The 24,449-nt window shown below is 36.5% G+C and overlaps 1 protein-coding gene across 5 annotated transcripts in view; it reads left to right on the top strand.

The window, feature by feature from the left end:
• The window catches only part of Lnpk (lunapark, ER junction formation factor), a 76,941-nt gene that overhangs the window by 19,560 nt on the left and 32,932 nt on the right, over positions 1 to 24,449 (top strand). For all 5 annotated transcript variants that reach the window (XR_015447166.1, XM_004857714.4, XM_004857716.4 and 2 more), the window contains one exon: positions 10,855 to 10,895. Coding sequence is in view for 4 of the 5 variants with exons in the window: in XM_004857714.4 (XP_004857771.1) it covers positions 10,855 to 10,895 (41 nt within the window). In the remaining variant the exon portion in view is untranslated. The remainder of the gene's footprint in view (positions 1 to 10,854; positions 10,896 to 24,449) is intronic.

Genomic DNA, 24,449 nt, shown 5'->3' with positions numbered 1-24,449 from the left:
TCATTTGCTTAAAAAATGTTTCTTTAATTCAGGATTCAAATAAAGTTTGTACAAATATATGACTTTCACTGTCTTCCTCCCTCATGACCTTTCTCTAGCCTCTTTAGGGTCAATGGTATAGCCCAAATAGCCCAAATAGCCATTTCTTTGCACATACCCCTGACTCTTTTACCCTGTTTTCCCGTCCTATGTATCTGACCAACCCTAACCTATGTAAATATAACTATATGCTTAACCCATGGCTAGCAAATGCTATTTAAATACATTCAAATGTTTAATCTTATCAGAGCAGCTAAACTGGTTGAGAAAAATCATACAACATACTGCCTAAACTTTTAAATCTGATTGCAAATATCAAATGTGCATTCAGCTCTTTTATGGTCCTATTATAATTTCCTAATCAATTTTCTTGTTTTTTTTTGGTACTGGGGTTTGAACTCAGGACCTTGTGCTTGTAAGGCAGGCCCGGCACCACTGAGCTAAATCCCTGGCCACTTCCTCTTTCTTTTTTCTTTTTTTTTTTTTTCCTTTTTCTTTTTAAGACCATTATTTGGTACTGTATTTTCCCTTAAATCATTAATACCTGTCTTCCCAGTGAAAACCAAAGCAAAACCAAACAACCACATAAAAAATTACAAATAAATCAATAACCTCCTACAAAATATAGCCACTCTTTAATTCATAGTCTTACTTTTTATAGAAAATAGATATAAATAGATGAGAGCTACCTTCAGTACCAAATGTTTGAAGTTAGCTTTGAAGTATGTTTTTGTTTTTCATGGTCTTTTGGAAGATGCCTTGATCCCACCTATAGCTAATCCTCATTTATGCTCTGGATTTTAGGCACCCTGGGCATCTGAAGAACTTTGTTTTTTCATTTATCTTCTCTTTTGCATCTGTTCCTATTGGACTGATGTATAATCTTGCCTCAATACAACCATGGGAAGGGGGTAGTGTACTATCCTGACCTCCTGTTCCTTTTATGCTATACTCCATTTCTCTTTCTTTTTCAAAGTAAAATTTCCTAAAAATTTGTCTATAGTTGGTATCTCTTTCCCCTCTACTTATTCTTTCTCAACCTACTTATTTAGGTTTTATATCTACCACTTTTTATTGCAGTGGCTTATTTCAAGGTCATTAATGATCTATTGATACATTATTTGTTCAAACCAGTTGTTTTCTTTTCTTTTCTTTTTTTTAATGGTACTGGGGTTCGAACTCAGGGCCTTGTGCTTGCAAGGCAGGCATATTGTTACTGAGCTAAATCCCTGTTCTCTTTTCTTAACCAATTTGATTTCTTAGTAGTGTTTGAATTAATTCACTTATCTACTCTTCCTTGAAATGTTTGTGTCTTTTAGCCTCTTTGACAACATTTCACTGTTTTAGTTTTATTTGTACCTCCTCTGTTATAATTCTGTCATTGGCTTTCTTCTTTTGATGATTTAGATTTGTGCTATTCAATAGAACGTTCTGTGATATGAAAGTAATCTACATTTACTGTCCAGTATGGTATCTGCTAGTCATTTGTGGCTGTGAGCACTTGAAATGTGGCTAATGCAGTTGAAGAACTGGATTTTAAATTTAATTCAGTTTATGGGCTGGGGATTTAGCTCAGTGGTTCCACCGCCTGCCTTGCAGGCACAAGGTCCCAAGTTCAATCCCCAGTGCCAAAAAAAAAAATTAATTAATTAATTAATTAAATTCAGTTTAAATTGCCCTATGTGACTAATGGCCACAATATTGGATAATACATCTCTAGGTGATGTTATCAACTCTCACAGGCTGTTTTCTTTTAGGGCTTGGACTATGTCACTTCAAGCTCTTCTTGCCTTGATGGTTTGTGTTGAGAAGTCTGCTGTGATTCTGATGGGCTTTCCTTTGTATGTGATTTGTTTCTTTTCTCTGACTGCTTGGAGAACTTTGTTCTTCTCTTGTGTTTCTGGAATCTTAACAATTATATGCCTATGTGCAGATTTTTTTTGATCAAGGCTATTTGGAGTCCTATATGCCTCACTTATCTGTATGTCAAGCTCTTTTCCCCTGCTTGGGAAGTTTTCTGCCATTATTTCTGTGAAGAGATTTTTTATGTCATCTCCACTCTCTCCTGTTTCTTCATTAAGCCCGATCAGTCTTATGTTGTTCTTTTTTGCATTATCTAGCAGCTGCTGGATTGATTTCTCATGTTCCCTTTTAATTTTGAAGCAATTTTTCTTTTCCTGGTCATTAATTGCAATCTTATCTTCTGTATCTGAAATTTTGTCCTCACATTGGCTCATTCTGCTGTGTAGACTTTCAATGGAGTTTTTCATGTCCTGGAAATCTATTTGCATCTGTTTTATGGATTCCATTTGTTTCTTATGTTGGGATTCCATCATGTTCCTGAGCTCCTCTCTAGATTTAGTAATCATGTCTTGCACTAGGGGCACAATTTCTCCTGTTATCTGAGAAATTATTTCTGATTTCATTTTTTCCAGATCCCCTTTTGTTGCCAGTTCAGTGGGTCCAGGTGGTTGAGTATCAGAGTGTTCCATCTCATTTCCCTTTGGGGTTGCTGTAGGTGACCTGGAAGTCCTGTTTTGAGACTTATTTATGTGTTTTCTCATTTCGACTGGGGCTGGGGGCTGTTAGTGCCTGCACGGATTACCTCCTCTGAGCTGAGAGAGGTGGGACAGGGGCTGGGAGCAGCGGTAGGGATGGTGACCCAAAAGCCCTTTCCTGTGGGCTGGGAGCAGCCTGAGGGATGGTGGCCGGGAAACCCCTTCCTCTGGACCAGGAGCAGTGGGATGGTGGCTCAGAAGCCCCTCCCTCTGGGCCGGGAGCGGTGGGAGGGATGGTGGCCCGGAAGCCCCTTCCTCTGGGCCAGGAGCAGCAGGACAGAAGGTGGCCCAAAACCCCTTTCCTCTGGGCTGGGAGCAGCGGGAGGGATGGTGACCAGGAAGCCCCTTCCTCTGGACCAGGAACAGTGGGACGATGGCTCATAAGTCCCTACCTCTGGGCCGGGAACAGTGGGTCTCAGTACCTTGGTCTGGTGGCCTGGTGTCCTCTGTGTCTTTGTAGCGTGTAATCAGGTGGCTGCCTGTCTGCAATGGGGTGATTCGGTGTCTTCCGCGCGACCCAGGACCTCGGTAGGGTGTGCACAGACCTGCCTGTCTGTAGCAGGCTGATTCGGTGTGTGTTCTGCGGGACTGGGGACCTCGGTAGGGTGTGGGCAGACCTGCCTGTGCAGCAAGGTGATTCGGCGTCTTCCGTGCCACCGACTTTTTTGTTTTTGTTTTGTATTTTGGTACCAGGGATAGATGGCGGGACCTTGTGCTTGGGAGGCAGGCGCCGGAACCACTGAGCTAAATCCCTGGCCTCCATTGACTTTTTAAAAGTAATCTATATTTAAGTTATAAATCAGGTTTTTTAAATTTAAAAAATTTTATTAGCATATATTCATACAACATGTTTACATTCTTTGTGTGGAGTTTTGGTACATGTATAGAGCATAACTTAATTCCTTTCATCATTCCCTTTCGCTTTCCTTCTTACCCTCTCCCTGATCTCTTGATCCCTTTCCTATTTGAGAAAGATGTATTTCTTTACTTTCTATTAGCTTTTATTTCATTCTTTATTTATCCTTTGTGTTTTTTTTTTTTAATGTAAGAGAAACCATGAGATATTTAAGCTTGTGTGTTTTACTTTTTTCACTTAACACTATGGTCCTTGAGACCAAGTACATCCATTTTCCTACAGATGACTCCTTTATCTTTCTTTGTGGCAGAGTAGTACTCCATTTTCTTTTTCTGTTCATCTGCTGCTGCTGATAGACTGTGTCATAGATTTAGCTATTATGAATTGTGCTGCTGTACGTGGGTGTGCATACATCACTGTAATATGGTGTCTTGTCTCTTTTGCTTAAAGTTCCCTAATTGCTTTCTTTTGTAACCAGAATAAAATCTGAATTCTTACCCTTTCTGTTTTATTCCGTTTTGCTTCAGCTACACTGGCCATCTTTTTGTCCTGAAAACCTCAGAAACTCAGTTCCCTAATTTATAAAGTAGAATCAGAAATGTTTGCTTTAACAGGACTATTATTAGTATTAAAATAGCTATATGTGAAAGTACATAAAAATTGCCAAGTATTATACAAATGTGAGGTAATTGTACTGATTCTTCTTTTCAGTCTTTATTCTTGTGGTTTTTTTTTCTTGCTTTAAGTGAGTTAGGACCTGGCACAATATTTGCTTGAAGTGGAAATAACAGGTATCTTTGGATTTCAGCTGGAAAACTTTTAGTATTTTATTAACTATGGTTTATTTATTGCTCTCATTTTTAAAAATGATAAGTTTTAGCAATTTAAACAAATTAATTTTATATTGTTTTCAGAGAAATTTAATGACGTAGTTGGCAAGAGGGTGTAGTTTAAAACAGATATGCTCTCTGACTTGCAGGAATAATAAAATACTAAAAGATATAAAAACTTTATTTCAAAAGAATTTTCAGGAATATATTAGGGAAATTACAATGTATGAATATTTTAAATTATAAACAGTAAATCTGGATGTGGTAGTTACATAAAAGGATTTTTCTTTTGCCTTAAAAATTTATTTCAGGGGTCTTTTATCTTTAAAATTTTACTAATATACTTGAATAGGTATTGCACATACACTTAAAAAATAGATTTTATAAAAGATTGTCCTGCAGCCTTACACATTTTTTTTTTTTTGGTACCGAAGATTGAACTCGGGTCCTTGTGCCTGCACAGCAGGCGGTAAAACCACTGAGCTAAATCCCTGTCCCCAGCCTTACGCATTTTAAAAGCATAAAATCAGGTATACAATATATATGTTTTTAATCATGAAGTTATTGATCATGTCCTTGCTTCTTGTTCTCCGTTAGTTTTAGTTCAAATTTGACCCAGCATAGATTAAAGCAGGGGTTGGCAAATTCCAGCCCATGAGCCATGTTCTACCCACCACTGTGTTCAGCTTGTAAAAATGGTTTTTATCATTTAAAAATCATTGAAGTAATTGAAAAGAATCATAATATTTAGTTAAGTTCTTAGGAAATTTAAATTTAAGTTCTTATTGGAACATAGCCCTGATACACATTTGTGTATTGTCTCTAACTGCTTTCATTCTGTAATGGCAGAGTTCCATAGTTGTGATATACTCTATGTGGTATTCTCAACAAATCAAACTGTTGGAGGACAAATCACATCTCATTTCAGACTATTCTACTGCAAATCACAGTGGTGCAGTTATAACTGGACAGCATTTTAAGTGCCATGTATATTATTTTATTGTGATAATTTTATTTTTATTATCAGTGCACACTCATTATATAAAAACAAGAAAAGTAGACTGTTGCACTTTTAGGGCACAGTGGAACATAGATGGTTTTTTGTTATCAAAATGCAAAGGCATTATAGCTGTGCTAAAAGTTTACAATATATATTGATGTTACTGTACTAAGTACTCATCATGATATTCCCAACTCACAGAAAAGCAATGATCATAAAATTAGAAAATTTAAAACGGGTATGGTAGCACACACTTGTAATTCCAGCACTTGGGAGGTTGAAGCAGGAGGATTGCTGAGAGTTTGAGTCCAGCCTGAGCTATATAGGGAGTTCAAGATCAGCCTGAACTATATAGTAAGACCCCATCTCAAAAAAAAAAAAAAAAAAAAAAATTAAATGGAATATCTAATCATTGCAGAATTTCTTCATAAAAATAAAAAGTGAAAATGGGGCTTCAGCCAAAGTAAGAGTATAAGTGGCTTGTTTGTGATGCAAAGGAAAGCCATTTACCAATGGTGAGTTAATTAAATTGTGTTTCATAGCAGCAGGAGAAATGTATTGTGAGAAAATGTACTTGTTTAAGAGTAGTAGCCATTCAGCAAGAACAATTGCTTGGAGAATTAAGAAAATTCACAGCAGCATAGTCAATTAAAAATAAGGCAAAAGATTTCAGGATGAGCTTCATTCTTAATGAGTTGGCAGATATTACTGATACTGTTCACTGATAATTTACTGAGGAGTCACCTCTGAACTTGAAGTGTTTGGAGAATTAGTATCTGTAAAACTTCTGTGTGGAACAACTTTTAGGTGAGATTATTTTCAAAGAAGTTCAGAAGACACTTAATTCAGTTCAACCTCAAGTGGAATCTGGATGTGTTATAAATACTAGTTATATGAGGCGGAAGGATCTCCATGACTTTGAGGCCACCCTGGGCTATATACTGAGTTCAAAACCAGCCCGAACTACAAAGAGAGACCCTGTCTCAAAATCACGGAACAAACACACTTGTAAAAATAGGTGTGAAGAAAAGAAAACTTAGTTGGACACATGAACAAGGCTCATTAAAGTGTAATGTGTTTAAGTTCTGTGTTTATTCATTGTGTTAATAGCAGATACTTTGCAAAAGCATATTTGAATTTATCTTGTTATTGGATCAGTAGTTCGTTTACTCCCATAGACTTTACTATTGTCAGGTAAATTTTTAATCAGAAATAGAAGCTGACACTTGACTTGTTCTACCACATAATAGTTTGTGGATAAGAACTACTTCCAAATACTGTGTTTGAACAATGACTGGCTTTGGAAATTAGCTTTTACTGCAGACTTGATACTGGATATTAGTGAATGCAGCCTAATTTTGCAAGGCACAACTATGTGTACCTACAAAACATACATTGTGGTAAAGTCATTTAAGAAACAAATACCATTGTAATGACAAAAAGTAATTTAAAAAAATTATGAAAAGTTAAAACAAGAAACAAGATCTTCATTCCCATGCATTTTTGCAGCAGACGCATTATCTGAGCTCAAATTACAGTTGCAGTGGTATTTTTCTGATCTTAATTTGTGTGGAAAGGAAATTTCCATATTTCTAAAACTACTTAAATTGTATAATTGAGGATCTTCTAACCTTTGATTAGAAATGATTAATTTGAAATGTAATGAAGTGCTAAAATGCACATGTCAAAAGAAGAATCTAGTAGACTTTTATAATACTTTGTAGAATCAAACAGACTTTTATAAATGCTTTCTAAATGATAAATATGCTCATTAAAATCATAGGCTCAAGGGCCAGGGATTTAGCTCAGTGGTTCCGGCACCTGCCTTGCAAGTGCAAGGTCCTGAGTTGATTTCCTGGTACCAAAAAAAAAACATAGGCTCAAAAACATAGGCTCATGGATATCAATATTTGGCAATATCTATATGAAAAAATATTTAAAAAAATGAAATTCATAAAATCTCATTACAGATCAACATTAAGACATAAACTTTTTTTTTTTTTTTGAGACAGGGTCTCATTCTGCAGTTCAGGCTGACCTTGAACTCACTATGTAGCCTAGGCTGGCCTTGAACTTGTGGCAGTCTGCCTGCCACAGCTTCCCAAGTGCTAGGATTACAGATGTAGGCCACCATGCACAACTCTAAGAGATAAACATTTGCAGTCAATTATGATGGTAGAGAATAGTAACTTTGAACCTCAATTCTGTGAAAAGTTACTTCTGCTTCAATTCCAGTCTTTTAATCGGTAGATCTATAGTATTAAAAAGTTGAACTAGGGCTGGGGATTTAGCTCAGTGGTTTTGGTGCCTGCTGCGCAAGCGCAAGAACTGGAGTTCAAGCCCCAGTACCAAAAAAAAAAAAAAGTTGAACTAAATATTATATTTTAATGCTCTCAATAGAATGTTTGTGGAAGTTTTTTGTCTCATTTAAGAGACTCAATTTTACTTTTTAGCCCATACACACTAAAATATATGCTGTATGAAGTTTTAAAAAAAAGTGTTGATGTATGGATTAAAGAATAAATGTTTACTTTAGTTTTTAATTAAAAAATAGTCTCTTTAAAGGTATCAACAATTTTTTTCCTTCTTTAGTAATATACTGGCCCATGAAAAAGCAATATTTTAGAAACAAAATTATATGATGAAATGTTTTTATAAGTAATGTAATTATTTGAATTTTTGTATGCATAGTATACTTTAAGTGTTCAGCTATTTGGTACTTAGAGTTTCAGTGAAGAAATAGTAATATTATTTATTTATTTATTTATTTTTTGGTACTGGGGATTGAACTCGGGTCCTTGCGGTTATGCAGCAGGCGGTGAAACCACTGAGCTAAATCCCCGGCCCCTGTAATATTATTTATATATTTAATTAAAAATTAAGAACAGTTCTTTAAATTCTTCCGATAAAATGTTTAAATCATCATAATTCTTTTTTCTTTCCATATGACCTAGTTAAATATTTCTAGAGAAAAACTAGGAATGTCAATAAAGTAATAATAAATAAATGTTTAAGTAACTGTAAAGTAGATATTGACATCCTTAAGTAATAACCTTTGAAATGATCCTTTGTGTTTCATCATGCCCTCCCAAATAAGCAAGCAAGTCTTAGAAAAGAAATTAGTATTCCTTTCCAAATTCCTCCTCTGGCATAATAGTGAAGATTTTCAGAAGACTTTTTTAGTGCTCAGTATCTTGGATGTTGACTAACTTTAGTAAATGTTTTTTACACTTCTTTTTAAAAAATTTTTATTTTATTGATACATTTTAGGTATACAATATAATTACATTCATTGTTGGAAATTTTCACCTTTGCATAATCTCTCGGTTCTTATTTTTTTCCCTTCCCCTGCCCTCCACCCCTTCTACCCCTCCCTATCTACAAAGACTTTGTTTCCATGTTTTCATTTTCTCATATTAATTCCATTCCCTTCTTTCCTTTCCCCTACCCCTCCCACTTCCCCCTCCCCTTTGCCCCTTTTCTTCCTATTTCACATTATCTATTATACCTTTTAGTCCTTATTTACACTTTCAGTTTCTCACACTAGAGAAACTATTTGGTATTTACACATGTGTCCTATTTATTTCACTTAAGAGTATTGCCTCAATGTGCATCCATTTAGCTATAAATGTCTCTAATTTCTCATTTTTTATGGCTGAGTAGTACTCCATTTTATAAAAAAAACACATTTTCTTTATCCATTCTCCAGTTGATGGATACCGTTTTACCTATTACAAATTGTGCTGCTGTGAACATGAGTGCCCATATATGACTGTGGTATGATTCTATTAATTCTTTGGGGAAGATACCCAGCAGGGGAATAGCTGGGTCAAATGGGACCTCTAGTCCTAGTTCTTTGAGGTATCTCCATACTGATTTCCACAGTGGTTGCACCAGTCTTCACTCCCACCAGCAGTGGAGCAGGGTTCCTCTTTCTCCACAACCCCGCCAGCATTGGTTATTGGTTGATTTCATGATAGCAGCCATTCTTTCTGGGGTGAGGTGGAATCTCAGTGTTGTTTTCATTTGCATCTCTCGAATGACCAGTGATGTTGAACATTTTTTCATATATTTCTTTGCTATTTCTACTTCTTTGTGTGAGAAATGTCTGTTCATTTCAGATGCCCATTTTTGGATTGGGTCTTTAAATTTGGGAGGTTTGATTTTTTAAAGTTCTTTATATATTCTCGATAGTAGACCTTTGTCTGAGGAACAGCAGGTGAAGATTTTTTCCCACATTATGGGTTGTCTCTTCATACTGCTGGTGGTTTCTCTTGCTTTGGAGAAGCTTTTTAATAAGAAGAAATCCTACTTGTTGATTGTTTGTGCTAGTTCACGGGCAACTGAGGTTTTGTTCATAAAATCTTTTCCTACACCAATGTCTTCAAGAGTTCTACCTAACCTCTGTTCCAGCTGATTCAGCGTTTCTATTTTAATATTTAGATCTTTAATCCATTTAGATTTTAGTTTAGTGCATGTACACTTCTTTTTTTTATAAACTAAGAAATAACATTTTTATTACCAATGTATAAAGAAATTTGGTATTAATTTTGGAAATTAATGTGGATGAAGTGTTCAGAGAGAAATGCTAGGAAGTCGTTCTGAGAACATTTAATATATATATGAATACATACAGCTTTAAATTTGAAAGATGTTTTATGCTGTATGTCTCAGTTACTTTTTCTTGTTGCTGAGGCAAAATACCCAACACCCAAAGTTAAAGGAAAAGGTTTATTTTGGCTCACAGTTTGTAGAAGTTTCAGTTCATAGTTGATTGGCTCCCTGGCTGTGTGCCATGGCAGAGGGGCATCACGGAGGAGAAACAGTTCGTAGTGGGCAGAAGGCAGGAAAGCATCAAGTGAAAAAGTAGCAGCAGCTGCATCAAGTGACAAGTGATGAGCATCAACCCTCTTTCCCTTATTATCTATCCAAGCTACCTACCCTTGTGGGTAGCACTTACACCCAGGGTGGGGCAGATTTAGTCCTAGCATCACACCGTGAATCAATCCCAACATCACATCCTTGATCCCAACACACCCTAGATCAACCACCTCTGAAAAACCCCACCTGTGACCTACTGAGGCTTTGGGGTGACATCTAGATACAAGCCATAGCACTATATAAAGTCCAATCATTTATTTTTCTAAGTGGCTTGTCATATATAACATAGACAAAAAATAAATATATATGGATAATGAATAGCTAGCCATGGTGACACCTTCATATAATTATAGTACTCTGGGAGGCTGAGGTAGGAGAATCAGAAATTTGAGCCCTGCCTGGGCCATTTAGTGACTTATTGAGATCTGTCTCAAAAAAAGAAAAAAAAAAACTGGGGATGTAGTTCATTGCAAGCGTCCTGGGTTCAATCCCCAGTGCTGAGAAGGGAAGAAAAAAGGAAAATGAATATATATATATGATTGAGATAATTTTGTCATTAAGCATTAAATTTAGAGAAATCCTAAAATGAGAAAGTTTTCTTGTGGTTTAATATATATCATTTGGCATGATTTTTTTCTTAAATTGTATGTTAATGTTTGATTTAACTTTGACTTAAATCTTGTCTTGTAGATGAAGCACTGGATGACTTAAAATCCCAGAAGAAAAAAATAGTAAGTTAACTTTTATTTAAAGTTAATTTATATAAATTACTAAGTTAAGAACTGGATAATTAATGTTTATATGTTATAACTTACTGACTCCCCAAGTAACAAGTATGCTTTTAGATAGTATTTTAATGATAGTTAAATTATCAATACTTTTACTAGTTAATAATAATTGACAAGAAAAAGTAGTTTAGATGGACTTTTGAAAGTCTGAGAACCTCTGTTAGTTGGAATTAAATAAATCATATTGGAGAACTAAATGAGGCAAAGGGTAAAAAGATTGTTTATTAGAGGTAAACATGGACCAAATATCTACATATGTCAGCTCTTAGGTTTTCTTGATAATGTAAGTTCAAGAGATAGAGAATAGGGCCTGGGATTTAGCTCAGTGGTTCCAGCACCTGCCTTCCAAGCACAGGTCCTGAGTTCGAAATCCGGTACCAAAAAAAAAAAAGAGAGAATCAAGAAGATTGGTTGTAAGAGACAAAGTCAACATTAAAAGCTGAAACAACAACAACAAAAAGCTGAAACAGGTGGGAAAGAGAATTTTTTCCACCATCTTCCACTTTCTTCTAGTAACACTGATCATATGGGTGTCTCTTATGAGGCTAGTGAAAGACATCCTTTTTATGTATTGGAAAGAGGTTCATGAGTCAGAGGAAGGGCCCTGGGTGTTTAGACATTGATATAGTGAGTTGATCTTGACTTTGTGGCCTTATAGTTTTAAAATGTGATTATTTTTAAAGTATGAAAATAGTTACTGCTAATACACGGTTAATGGTAACTTACTAAATCAAATTTAATTGGTGCAAATGATCAATGCATTTTTGTCTAGTGTGAAATAAATTGTGTTTGTCAGCTTTTAATCATTTGGACAAAATACCCGAGATAATCAGTTTATAAGGAGGAAAGGCTTACTTGGTTCATAGTTTCAGAGGTTTCAGTCCATGGTTGCTTTAGCCCTGTTGCTTTGGCCCTATAGTAACACACTACATCATCATGGGAACTTGTGGTGGAGGAGGTCTCTTCATCTCATGGCAGCTGAGAGGCAAAGGTAATGAGAAGAAGAGGCTGGGGTTCCAGTATTTTCTTCTAGGGCACACTCCCAGTAACCTAATTTCTTTCTTTCTACTTGGCTCCACCTCCTAAAGATTCCATTACCTGCACAAGTTGGTAACCAAACTTTAACACTTCAAAGTATAGCACAAATAATAATTATGTATGGAACTAATAGAAATGATAAAGATTAAGATAAATGTTAAAAATTGTTATATGAGTGGGTAAAAAAGACACTGGTCTTGCGTGCTTTAAGTACCTGAAAAGTAAAAGAACTTTAATACTGAAGGATTCCGTATGTATGTTCATTTATTTGGTGGTTCTTCACAATTTTAATGTTTCTATATTAAAACATGGAAGTATGTTCATTATATCTTATTATATTTTTGCAATTTTGTACAGTATGGAACAGCCAGAAATTCAAACGCAGAAATACTGATTGTTTCACTGATACAGAACTTGTGGTAGGTTGGTTGGCTTGTTGATGAGAGAAAAAGAAGTGCTCAGAATAGTTGTGAGAGCCAAACTGTACTAGTACCAAACTGAAAGATAATGATTAAAACATTCATTCCCTTCTTATCCATTGTTTTGCTTTCCATAATTTCAGTTATATAGTCAGCTGTGGTACAGAAATAATGAGATGAACCATGTATGGTGGTGGATGCCTGTAGTCCCAGCTACTTGAGAGACCAAGGCAGGAGGACTACTTAAGCCCATGAGTGTGAGACCAGCCCGGGCAACATACTGAGGTCCCCATCTCAAAATCAAAGCCAAAAATTTTAATGAAAAATTTCAGAAATAAACAATTCATAAGTTTTAAATCATTTTTATTATATTGTTATGATTTTTAAATTTTATATAGTTAATACTGTTAATTTGTTATTGTTCCTAATTTATAGAATAAACTATTATAGGTAATGGGTTTACTACTTTCTGAAGTTTCAGATATTCACTAGGGGTCTTGGAACACATCTCTCATGGATAAAGGGGGACTACTGCAGAAAAATAAGGAAGACCAAAAAAAAAAAACAACACCAGAACAAACAAACAAAAAATCCTAAGGCACGAGAAGCAGCACAATGTCAGTAATGTCACATAACCAGAAAACAGAATCTTGAAGAATGTGTGACTGGTGAAAATCTTGTAGAGTAACAGAGCAGACTTGAAAAATTCTGTGAAAGCCAGACTATAGTATTTACTACTTTAATTGCCCTGGAAGGAATAATGACATAAAAATACTACATCTGACAGCAGTTGGGAAATTCAGTTCAGTGGTCTGTAACTGTGTATTTCAGTATTACAGAATAGTTCAGTATGGCATTTCTCTTGCAGTATGACTAAGAAAAATAACCAGGCTCTAATTTTATTAATTACAGAACATAATGTTTATCTACTTGATTGTTATTGGTTATAATACTCTGGCTGTGGGGAGCTAGTCCAACAGTTGGGAACTAGTTTTTACTGTTCAAGACCATAACAAAACTGCTTTGTTGGAATTAATCTTTGGTCATCTAGAAATTCTTAAATTTGGACCTGTACATTTTTGTCACTTAAGTATTTTGTGGTTCTTTAAATTTTTTTAGTTTTAAAGTTTTAATCACTGTGTAATCTGTGCAATAGATAATCCTTTTGCACCATGATTATTCCTTTAAACCAATTCAAAGTCAAGATTTATCAAAATGCATGAGTCAGAATTACCTCTTTAAATGGCTTCATGAAAAAGCTGGGCTTTTTTTCCAGAATAGTGTTTCTGTTTGGTAATTCCTCGCATTTCTTAGGAAATTTATGCTCTTCCAAATCCTAAGAAAAATCAGTTAAGAAATTGTGAACATGGGGAGAAAATGTTATAATTCTCTGAAATTAAAATTCATCAGTCAACTACAGATGTTACAGATTCAAAGGAATCTACAAGTGTTAGTTGAAAGAAAAAGTAAAAAATGCTGACATGCTGAGCTACAGGTTAATGTCAACATTTCTGGGTGCAGGACAGGACATGTAAGAGAAATAGCACAATCTAATCAGTGTGGCTCTTCTGGCCATATTAGAAGCATGCTTTTATGGCCCTGTCTCTTATTAATGGTGAGTCATTCTTGCAAATAAGTATTAATGTGTATACATATAGTATAATTTAAATAAATCCTGTGAATGATATACCATGAAATAAGTTTTGGAAGCAAAAATAAGTCCATAAATTAATTGGTAGTATCATCATCTGTTTCTGTGTAGGGTTGTTAATTTCACTAGAAGTTTCAAATTATAGTTGTATATTGCCAAATAATATTTGCTGGTGTTTTCTAGTGTTTAAATATTCACTGTCGGCTACAAATTAACAGAAGAAATGCACAGAAAAAAACATGTGGAATACTCTTAGAAATCAGAAAATGATATAAAATCTAAATTAATGAAAACATTATCAATTTCAACATTAAACCAAAATCATAGTAAGCAGACAGGATTTTCATCATCATAACAATAGGGTTTATGTGATAGAATATTCACTGATACTCTGGTTTGAAAATGCTTTTGGGTCCACTCTCAGTATAATTTGACCGAAGCTAATGAAAAGTGGAAGAAAGCTTTCTATATCTGGCATAGTTTTTGTGAACTAAAGGTCAAGGATACTAGGTACAGTAATTAACGCATTGTGTGTTTTTAAATTTTCATTTTTTTATTAGTACATGTTTGTAGTACATAATGATTACATTCACTGTGGGGTTTTGGTATATGTACATAATACATTTTAATTTTTAATTCTTTTTAGAATGGTAATGTCAGTCTCCCCCTTTTGGGGCATTGAGCCCAGGGCCTTTGCACTGAGACCTTTGTACTGAGCTACATCTCTAGGCCTGCACATTTAAAAAATTATTTTTATTTTAAGAGAAGTTCTCACTAAATTGCTCAGTTGTCCAGGGTGGGCTCAAAGTGATGATCCTCCTGCATCAGCCTCCCAGAGTGCTGGGATTATAGGTGTGTGACATCACATTCAACTAGTATTTTCTTGTTTTAATGTTTTCTATAATGAAATGACTATATCAGATAGAAATTATTTTTACATGTTATATGTAATCTTGTCATAGTAATGTTGATTCATAATCAGGTACTTTTATTCTTTTAATTAATTAGAGACAGGGGTCTCCTTATTTTTGTCCTGGCTAGCCTTGAACTCCTAGACTTAAGGAGATATTCCTGTCTCAGCCTTCTGAATAGCTAGAACTACAGGCATGCTTCACCACACCCCATTATTTTATCTTTTTTTTTTTTTTGAGGTTAAAAGTAGGAAGATATTTATTGATAGGAAAGCTCCTGAGGGGCAGGAGGGGTCCTGAGTGGGTAGCCAAAGACCCCACTTTACAGAGAAGTTTTATAGGGTGTAACCTATGTGAGTACAACGAGGGCCACAGCCATGACCATCCAGGAAGGTTACAAGTATAGTCACTTAGGTAACGGTGGTCCAATTGGGAAGCAAGTCACATAGCCAGTATACAAGGATTTTCAGTAAGGGTGGGGGTCAGGGATATTTCCTAGAGAGGCTGGGTTAAGACCTTGACACCCCCCCCCCAGGTGATTGATACCTATTTAGAATATCAATCACTGCTGCTTATCCCCAGGGGAAGCATGAGGGTGTGTAGTTTCTCTCCTTTTACAATTCTGGCCTTCATTGAATGTGTCTTGATTGTCCTCGTGTTGGCTCCTCCTGGGCTGGCCCTGTCTTGTCTAACTGCTTACAAGATATCTAATTAAGTTACCTATCTGCAATATTCCCCCCTCTGAAGAAGTACCCCTAACTTCTGTGAGGGGGCAAAGGTCGAAGACCAGTCTGGCTACTTCTAGCTGAAGAAGGCCATTGTTGTGATCACCAGTCAAAGTTACTCTGCAGAGGGTTTATCTAAAGTCCTTTGATAGGCACCAGGCATTGTCATTTTAAAGCCTTATAGCTTTAAGTCTGGAGGAGACAAAACCAAAGAAACAGTTAAGAATACATGGACCATATATTAAGGTCAGCAGGACTGGTATGAATATAGCCAACAAGGGTTCCATTGGGAGAAACTAGTAGCAGCCTTCCACAGAGGATAAGGAGAAGGTCCAGGGAACTTCAGAATCCATCATAGAAGTAATTTAGAAGTTATGAGTTGTTTACAAGGTCCATCTGGTGGATCCCAGTAAAAGAATTCTAGCACATTTGTTGTTGGTTCCATTTATATGACTGGAGTTTGGCAGCCTCTAGGCAAGAATAAACAAAACTTTTAAGAAATTAGAGTGTGTATAATCTAAGTATGAGCACACTAGAATGGAAGGGCAGGTTGGGAAGAAAGTCACACTTAGAAATTGAAATAGTGATTGTAACCTGCTGGCTCTTACAGATTCTACCATAGTTTTTTCCTAATGATCTATAACTGTGGTCAGCTACTGGTGTAGCTAAAAACTGCCAGAAGGGGTCAGTGACTGTAGCCCCTTTTTATATCTACCTTTATTACGATGGCATTATTTTATACCTCTTTTGGTTATTCTTTTCTGCTGGGTGTTTAAGACCAAGTTAAAGTGAGACCTGTGTCAGTCAGTATGAACCTCTTGATATCTATCAAGGCCAGCTAAGTCTCCTCAGGCATTACTTGGAGCCATGCATAGAGCCTCTCAGCTCCCATGTTGCTTTCAGTGAAAGCATGAGAGACTTTTCCCTCTTTGTGGCCCTCCTTTGGCACACGGTACATTTGTCCTCTTGTGCCCAGCAATCTCCCTGCTCAGGAGGTTGAGTGGCTTACCAAAGATGTAGGATCCTGTAGGAAAGGTTCGTGTCCTGGATTTTTGTTGACCTTGAGGGGCCAGGGCCAAAATATTGGCTGTCCTCATAGCCCAGTTACTTTTCTAGTTTCGGTCCCCAAACTTTAGTTGTTGAACACCCAGAAGAGAAGATCAGTGACATAAGCATTTCAGTAGGAGCAGCGAGCCTATTATAATAGTTAAAACGTCAAGCAATTTTGAAGTATAAAGTACAGAGGGCTGTTATTTCTTACAAACCATGGTTGTTTTAGTAGTTGAGTCCCTGAAGAATGTTAACAGACAACAGTTATATATTTCAGAGAAACTTAAGATCAAGAGCTACATATAGTATTTTAGCATGACAATCATAATGACATTTTCTTTGTAACACTTACATGTCCATCTTAATATGGAATAGTCTTAGTCAAACATCTTCATCTGATCACAAGACATTAAATGACATAAAGAAAACTCTTATTTATTATTCTTTAGTAGGATGCCATCTAAAGAGAACATACATATTGGCCTATAAATGTACCTTAGGAGTTCATAATGTCTGGTCTCTAACTTTAGTGTATGACATTGTTTCAACTGTTTGGCGATTGAACATCCCTAAGTGTGGTGACACATATAACATACATCACATAAGTTTTTAAGTAGATTATTTGACTGGTTATCTCATTTTAGTTTGACATGTGCCTCTTTTCACACGTAGCTGGAGTGCTAGGGAAAGGCAGATAGATACCTGAGTCAAAAAAGATCATTACCATAAACAGTATTTTAGAAGAACTGTACACCCAGAAGGCATGGATGTATATACCATGAAATAACAATGAGTATCAGTTACATGAAACCCTTTGTCCCTTAATTTTGATTTGTACCAAGAACATTTTAAATAAAACCTTCTTTTCCCACAGAAAACTTAGACCATGACCCATGTATACATATCACAGTAATATGTTTGGCAATGTATTTCTCATGAGGCTATGGAAATTATTGGGGTACCCTTTGTGAACAAAGCCTGGAATAAATTTTTCCAGGCAGCTGCTCCTGTATTTACCAAGGGGAGTCCTGTATGGTAGTTTTCCTAAGCCCAAGAGTTTTTATTTAGATGACGTGTGAGAGCTAGATCATAACGATTAACACATTATTTTGACCAATGAAAGATTCCCAAGTTATACATAGACAACAATATGTACTGTATTTGTAAAACCAGTTGACATTATTTGGATTATCTGGCAACCTGGGGAAGCATGTCTTTAATTATATTTATCTATAAGCCAACTTGAGTTACAGGCAGACATCTTAAAAAAATCCAAAATGCCAAAAGAAAAAAAACTCAAACATAACAGCTGTACGTGTTTAAACAAATTGAACAGACAAACACACACATAAGACAACTTGTTTATAAACAAGAGTGCACTCAGATGTATTTGGCCAAGTTGAATTATAATAACTTTTATAATATTTAGATTTATAGCTATAAATAAGACTAGTAAGAACTTTGTAGATTAACAGAGATCTCTTGCAATAAGAATTAAAAGGAATAAAAATCTTCTACACCAGTGACAGCAAAGATGGTTTTAAGATAAGCCTTATGCTGGCAGCTTATCTGACTGGAATACCCAGCTACACAGGCTTCTTGTTGTTTTTATAGCCACAGTTGTTTGATAGCCACGTGTAATTGTTTCCTCTAAAGGGACAAACTGTTAAATATCTCTTAGGGGGTGTGCTCAGGCCAAGTTTGGGTATAGAAGAGACTAGGTGACACTCTTTGGAGCTAAGTATGAATTCTAAACAGTGAGGGAAGAAGGCCTGTCAAGGCTCAAACCTGCTGTGCTGCAGATGTCTACCTATGACAGTTTTTTCCATTATAAATAAAAAAGGAAAAGGAAAAAAAGGCATCCCTGTCTATCCCTCTTGTTCTGTTTCCAATCTATGGCATCCCTTAGACTTTATCTCATCCAGTGCCAGTGGCAGCCGACTAGAGGTGCAAGGAAGTGGCCAGAGCCAGGTTACCTATTCTTACCATTCTCTTAATTTTGCCTAGGGGCTGAAAGGCAGATAAATCTGGACTAAAACTTTTATGTTTATTTCTTGAGAGTTTCAGGATTAAACCTAGACCAGTTTTCTATATGGCCTAGAGATAAATGAAGGTCAGCTTTACTCTGGAAGGATTCCAGGGAGGGGAGACTCACCACTCTGGAAGCTTTGTCTTGAAATCCAACAGCCACAGAAGAGGGAAGTGCCTCAAACCAAACACTTGAGAACTACGTTATTTCTCAGGGACAAGGCAGTGGAAAAAGGACAGAAGAGTGGCATTAAGTATGGCACAAGAACAAAATCTTAACCATCTCAGGTGTAGAAGGACATTTAGGATCAGGAGGTTTTCCAGAGTAGATCTGCAATCCTTAGCAAAACATATCTCTAGAGACAAAAGCTATAACTGACTCCAACTGAATTATCAAGCAGAAAAATAAAACCAATAATCAAAGAACCTGAATGGCTGCTTTTTGTCTCTTGAAAGAGAATAAAGGTTCCTAACTATATTGTTTAGGGCTTTTCTTTTTAAAGTAAATTATTTTGAATCTATAATATCTAATTTATGACTTAAATATCCTACAGGCTGTTGAGCAGCTCCCTGATCTTGTAGAAACACTCCCAAAGCAATGTCTCACCTTTTATTAACATACAGACTGAAACGGTGTCCTGTAGGTAGGCACTTAGAGGTGCTTGTTTGAGCTTCTGGAATGCGGTCTGGGGACTAGGTTCCCAGGTTAAAATATGGCTGTCTTTTGAGTTTTTTTTATAATCTAATAGAGGGGTCACACAATCTCACTATATCCTGTTATCTGAAGGCTACAAAAGCCTGTAATTTCTAGGAATGTCCTTAGCTGTTTTAGAGTCTTGGGCTGTGTAAAGGAAAGAATTGGTTTAATTCTTTCTTCCCCCAGTTTTTGGGTTCCCTTAGATATAATAAGGCCCTAAATATTTTACCTCAAGGCTGCAAAGTTGTGCCTTAAATCTAGAAACATTATAAGTCTTGTCTGTTTAGAAAATTCAGCAGAGCTGAAGTCTTGGCTAGAAAGCTCTTCTGAGGAGACACATAACATTATACTACCTACATATTATAAGACTGACTTTGGAAAAAACTATAGTATCAAATCAGGATCTAGGGATGTCCTCATCTTTTTCCTGATAAATACTTGACAATTTAAAGTAATTGAAGGGCTTAGTTCTCTTCTTTCTTAGATCTTCCAGAATACATGCCTGAAAATGTCCTCCATTTTAATCTATCTGATTGACAGGCCAGTAGGGGCTTGTATAGGAAACTGCTTGTGTTCCGGTAGGAACCAGTTGTTCCCTTAGCTGCCTGTCTTTTGAGCTTCCAAAATTAAGATAATATTTGTGTCTATATGTAGTAGCAGCTTGTAATACTACTTGTCTCTCAATGTTTGATTTAAGAGCAACATTACATCTTTCTAATGTAGTCCATAGGTCTGAGTAAGTTCTTCAAAGACCTCAGTGTACATATCAGGATCATCTGAAAACTTTTAGATCTCATTTGACCTGTTTTAGATCACTGAGAAAAACAGACACATGAACATAGGTAGTTCCATATTTGCCAGTTACTTCCTGGAAGGGATATTGTCTTTGAGGGGTTTGAACAAAATTAGCTATGGGTGGATATAGTTCTGTAGAGGTTTTAATTACAGCTGGCTTGGGATTTTCACCCTTAGATTCTAGAGGATAAGGGGGAGGGATCTCAGGCTCTAAAGGGCAAGTGGGAAAAACTTCAAGTTTGGCCATGATGGAGCTTTAACTGGGATTGTCTCAGAAACTTTGTCCTCAGGGTCAAAAGGTAAGGGTAGAAAGCTCAGGTTTAATGATAAGGATGGGAGGAGTCTGATATTCTTGCAGCTTATGTTTATACTTTGAACACAAATCAGGATTATCTCTTAATGCAAAGATCTGGACATAAAGCAATTCTGACCATCTTCCCTCTTTTTACAGTATAATTCTAGTTGTGAAATGGCATCATAATTAATACTTCCTTCCGCATTCCATCCTGGCTCTAGAGGTTAGGCAGGCCATGCACAGGTGCAGAAGAATGTTAGACTGTTCTTCCTCAGTATGTGAGGGTCGAACTTCTGCCAGTGTTTAAGAATATATTCTAGAGGCCAAGGATTTAGCTCAGTGGTTTCACCGCCTTCTGCGCAAGCACAAGCACCCGAGTTCGATCCCTGGTACCAAAAAAATAGAATATATTCCAAAGGAGTAGGAGACTTTGACTTGGCATTCCCACATTTTGGAAAAAACAAACAGAAATAAGGTGTCCCTATGATTCTGATTGATTCCTTATGCTCCTAGAGCGTCCTCTAGGATCACAGCTCCATGGCAAGTGACTGCTGTCTGGAGAGAGGCCAGAAGGTAAATTGGACTGGAGTAGCCACCCTTCCCCAGCATGCAATCCTACTTTCCCCAGGGAACTTGTGTTTTTACTCTCGTATGAATTTCAAAAGCCCAAGATACAATTGATTTTAGTTGTAAAATCATGTCTTTTTGAAGGAAACATCGTTAGCCAAACCAATAATCAAAAGTATGTAAGTTACTATTTTCTAAATCTTTGAGAGAGACTAAGGCAGATAGATTAAAGGGCTGTGCCTTTTTCCTGCAAAAGAGATCGCTTTTTAGAGACAGAAGCAGACAAAACCCTCAGGGGTTCTTTGCCTTAGAAGAAAACTGGCAAAGAAAACTGCCAAGACAGCTGTGCTATCTGATCACCTAGATAACCTCCAGCAGCAAGACGAAGACTACACATTGTTCAGAGTTCACAAGGCACATTCATCAGGTTTCCACAAGCACATAGAAGAAGGGAAAAGCTGGTTGAGATCCCTTTTAACCCTAGGTAGCAAAGCACAAATGCAAACCATTTCTCTGTTAGCTGTTCCATGTAAGGCCTCCTAGAGAGGTGCAGTCTAGTAGTAAAGCAGCCAAAGAGTTCTAAAGTTAATTCCCAAGAGCTTCAGAGTTTCTGGCCTATTAAAGATTTGTCAAACAACCTCTACTGAGTTACTATTTTCTATTTATGTCTATCTTACTAGCAGAGAGAGAACAGTCCCATCCTATAGCTCAACTCTTAATGGAGGCTTGAGAAAGGGCCCTACCAGCATCATTTCAGGTCACTCTGAGACAGAGGATATGTGATGATCACAGAAAGGGTTACCTTCACCTCATTGAGGAGTCCAGTTTTAGGGGACAATAGTTATGTGGAGATTTTTCTACTGATTACCCATTTGGGCTATTGGGAGCCGGTTTCCACTGGGGGACCTTCAAGCATCTGCCAGAGAGTAGCCCTGACCACGACCTCTCAGTTGTCACTCCAGTTTTCACTAGTTCCACACAATCATAGATCTGTCTCCTGAAAGGAATCTAGCTGCCTGTCTTGCTAGCATTTAGTCTACAATTTATTAGCCAAAGTGTTTTCTCATACATAAATGATAAGAGCCAGACCTATGAAGAGAGAGAAGATTCTCCCTTAAACTAAATGTGTTTTGGTCCCTTAAGTGTTGTGCTTATGGTAATAGCTCCTTTTAGTTTCACCCAGAAGTAGGTTCTTTCCACAGGGTCTCAGGTGCAGTCAGTCTCCCAAGGAAGACTGTTGCCCAGAGCACTAAGTGGAGACATCGAGTTTCTGTGCTCTCCTGGACAGACAAAACCATTATGTCTCATCTAACCCAGAGACGGTGTATGTTCCCTGATTGAAAATGACTTCCCTATCTTCAGCATTGGCAAGAATGCTCATTTTTTAAGGACTTAACTTAAAGGTTCTTAAGAGAAAGACACTGAGTACTTTAGAGATACTTTCTGACTTTACATGCATGCCTTTACAAAGGAGAGTATAAGATTGGCAGGAAAGATTGGAAATGAGACCAGGAAAGGAGGTCTTTTCTTCTCATGCTCTTGGTGAGTTATTGAGACAACTTGCCCCTGAGCCATTACTGTCAGCCTGGAAAGGCGAGAGTGGGGAATCTCAAGAGCAAAATTTACCTCCCCACCAGTGGAAGATCACACCAGAGAGGAAACTGAGGCAGAGCTGGCTCAACATTTTCTCTAGAGTATAGAGGAGGATTGGGCCAGACTGCTCAGTGAAATCTGTCCCCCAAGTCTTAAGAGCGGCTGTCGGCCTAGTGCCTTATTAATTGACAGCTGGGGTCCCACATTTTATCAAAGGCATGTATATTTTCAACTTAAAACGAGATTTTACAGAGACCTATTTTTAGTACATTTTCTAATTTACTTGTAATTATTGGTAAAGGCCATTAGATGACGATCTAACGTTACTTTTCCTCAGCATTGTTTAACAAGTCAATCAAGCAAACAAAACTTTGTCTACAAAAGTAAAATATTTTTTTAAAGAAACATCATCATTTTAACAAAACAACAATGTATAAGAACTCAAAGTATGAAGCATTTACAAGAGGCACAAGCAGTGACTGACAAAAATGACAATTTTGGTTACTTAATACAATTTAACAGTCAAAAGTAAATTCTTACCTCCTATTAGTATCTCACTGGGACCTCCAGTAATGTGGGAAATATGAAATATGAAATATGAAATGTTATATCTCCCAACCTGTTAACTATATCATATGCCAAGATCTTGTTCTCTAGAAATCGAAGAATGAGCCCCTAGGAATAACAGAGGTTTAAAGTAGGAAGATATTTATTGATAGGAAAGCCCCTGAGGGGCAGGAGGGGTCCCGAGTGGGCAGCCCTTTTTTATCTTTATAAATAAAAAAAGCCCATGAAGCTTTTAGTAAAAGCTTCGGTATGTAAGTAATCAGTATGTTTAAAATACATTGTGAAAAGGATAGTAACTCAGTGATTTAAGGAATTCCCACAAATTCGAATTTTTAATTCCTGAATCCTTGGATTAATAGGTTTCAGATCCATTCTGAATAATTGAAGTATCAATGAAAATTTTATGTCAGTATTTTATTCATTGTTGTGGACTCTTTCTCCTACATTAGTTAAGTTCTAGAATGGTGCTATGAAGAAAGTATTACTGTATTTTCCGTAGAAGAGGAGAAACAGGCTAGCAACAGGCTAACAAACTTGCTCAGTGTTTCTAAGAATAGAAATAAGCTTAGAACCCACATTTTTTCCCCTCAGTGCTGGGGATCGAACTTTACTGAACTACAGCCCCAGCCCATGAACCCAGATCTCTTCTGATTTCATAATTTCAAGTCCATGTTCTTTCCACTGATACTCTATTTAAAACATGCTATTCATTTAAAACATTGTACAGATAAATGCATGGATTAGGCTTATTATGAGAATCTTTTTGTTAGACATAACTGCGAAAGAAAATGAGCATGAATTTGTACATTTTGGTGCTTTAAAAAATGATTTTATTTAAGATAAATAAATAAAACATAGGCACACACATAAATACTCATTGAATAATGTACCAGGAGTTACAGTCATTTGTTGAAGTGGCATTTTGGTTCTGAGTTTTGTATGTTATTTTAAAGGTCACAATTGTATCTAGTCTTTTTAAATTTAGAGCAGTAGTTTTTATCTAGACCTGTTTTGTCTAAATCAGTAACCACTAGCACTATGATACTATTTAAATTTACATTACTTAAAATGAAACAAAACTAGAAACTCAGTTTCTCAGTCACACAAACAATATTTAAGTGTTTACTTATCATATCTGGCTTAATGAATTCTATTGGTGGC

Source organism: Heterocephalus glaber, unplaced genomic scaffold (genome assembly GCF_053883595.1).
Source record: "Heterocephalus glaber isolate CG9 unplaced genomic scaffold, H.glaber_assembly_v1.0 deba00000347, whole genome shotgun sequence".
Lineage (NCBI taxonomy): Eukaryota > Metazoa > Chordata > Mammalia > Rodentia > Bathyergidae > Heterocephalus > Heterocephalus glaber.
Note: the sequence above shows the minus strand (reverse complement) of the source record. Positions and strands in the feature narration are given on the sequence as shown.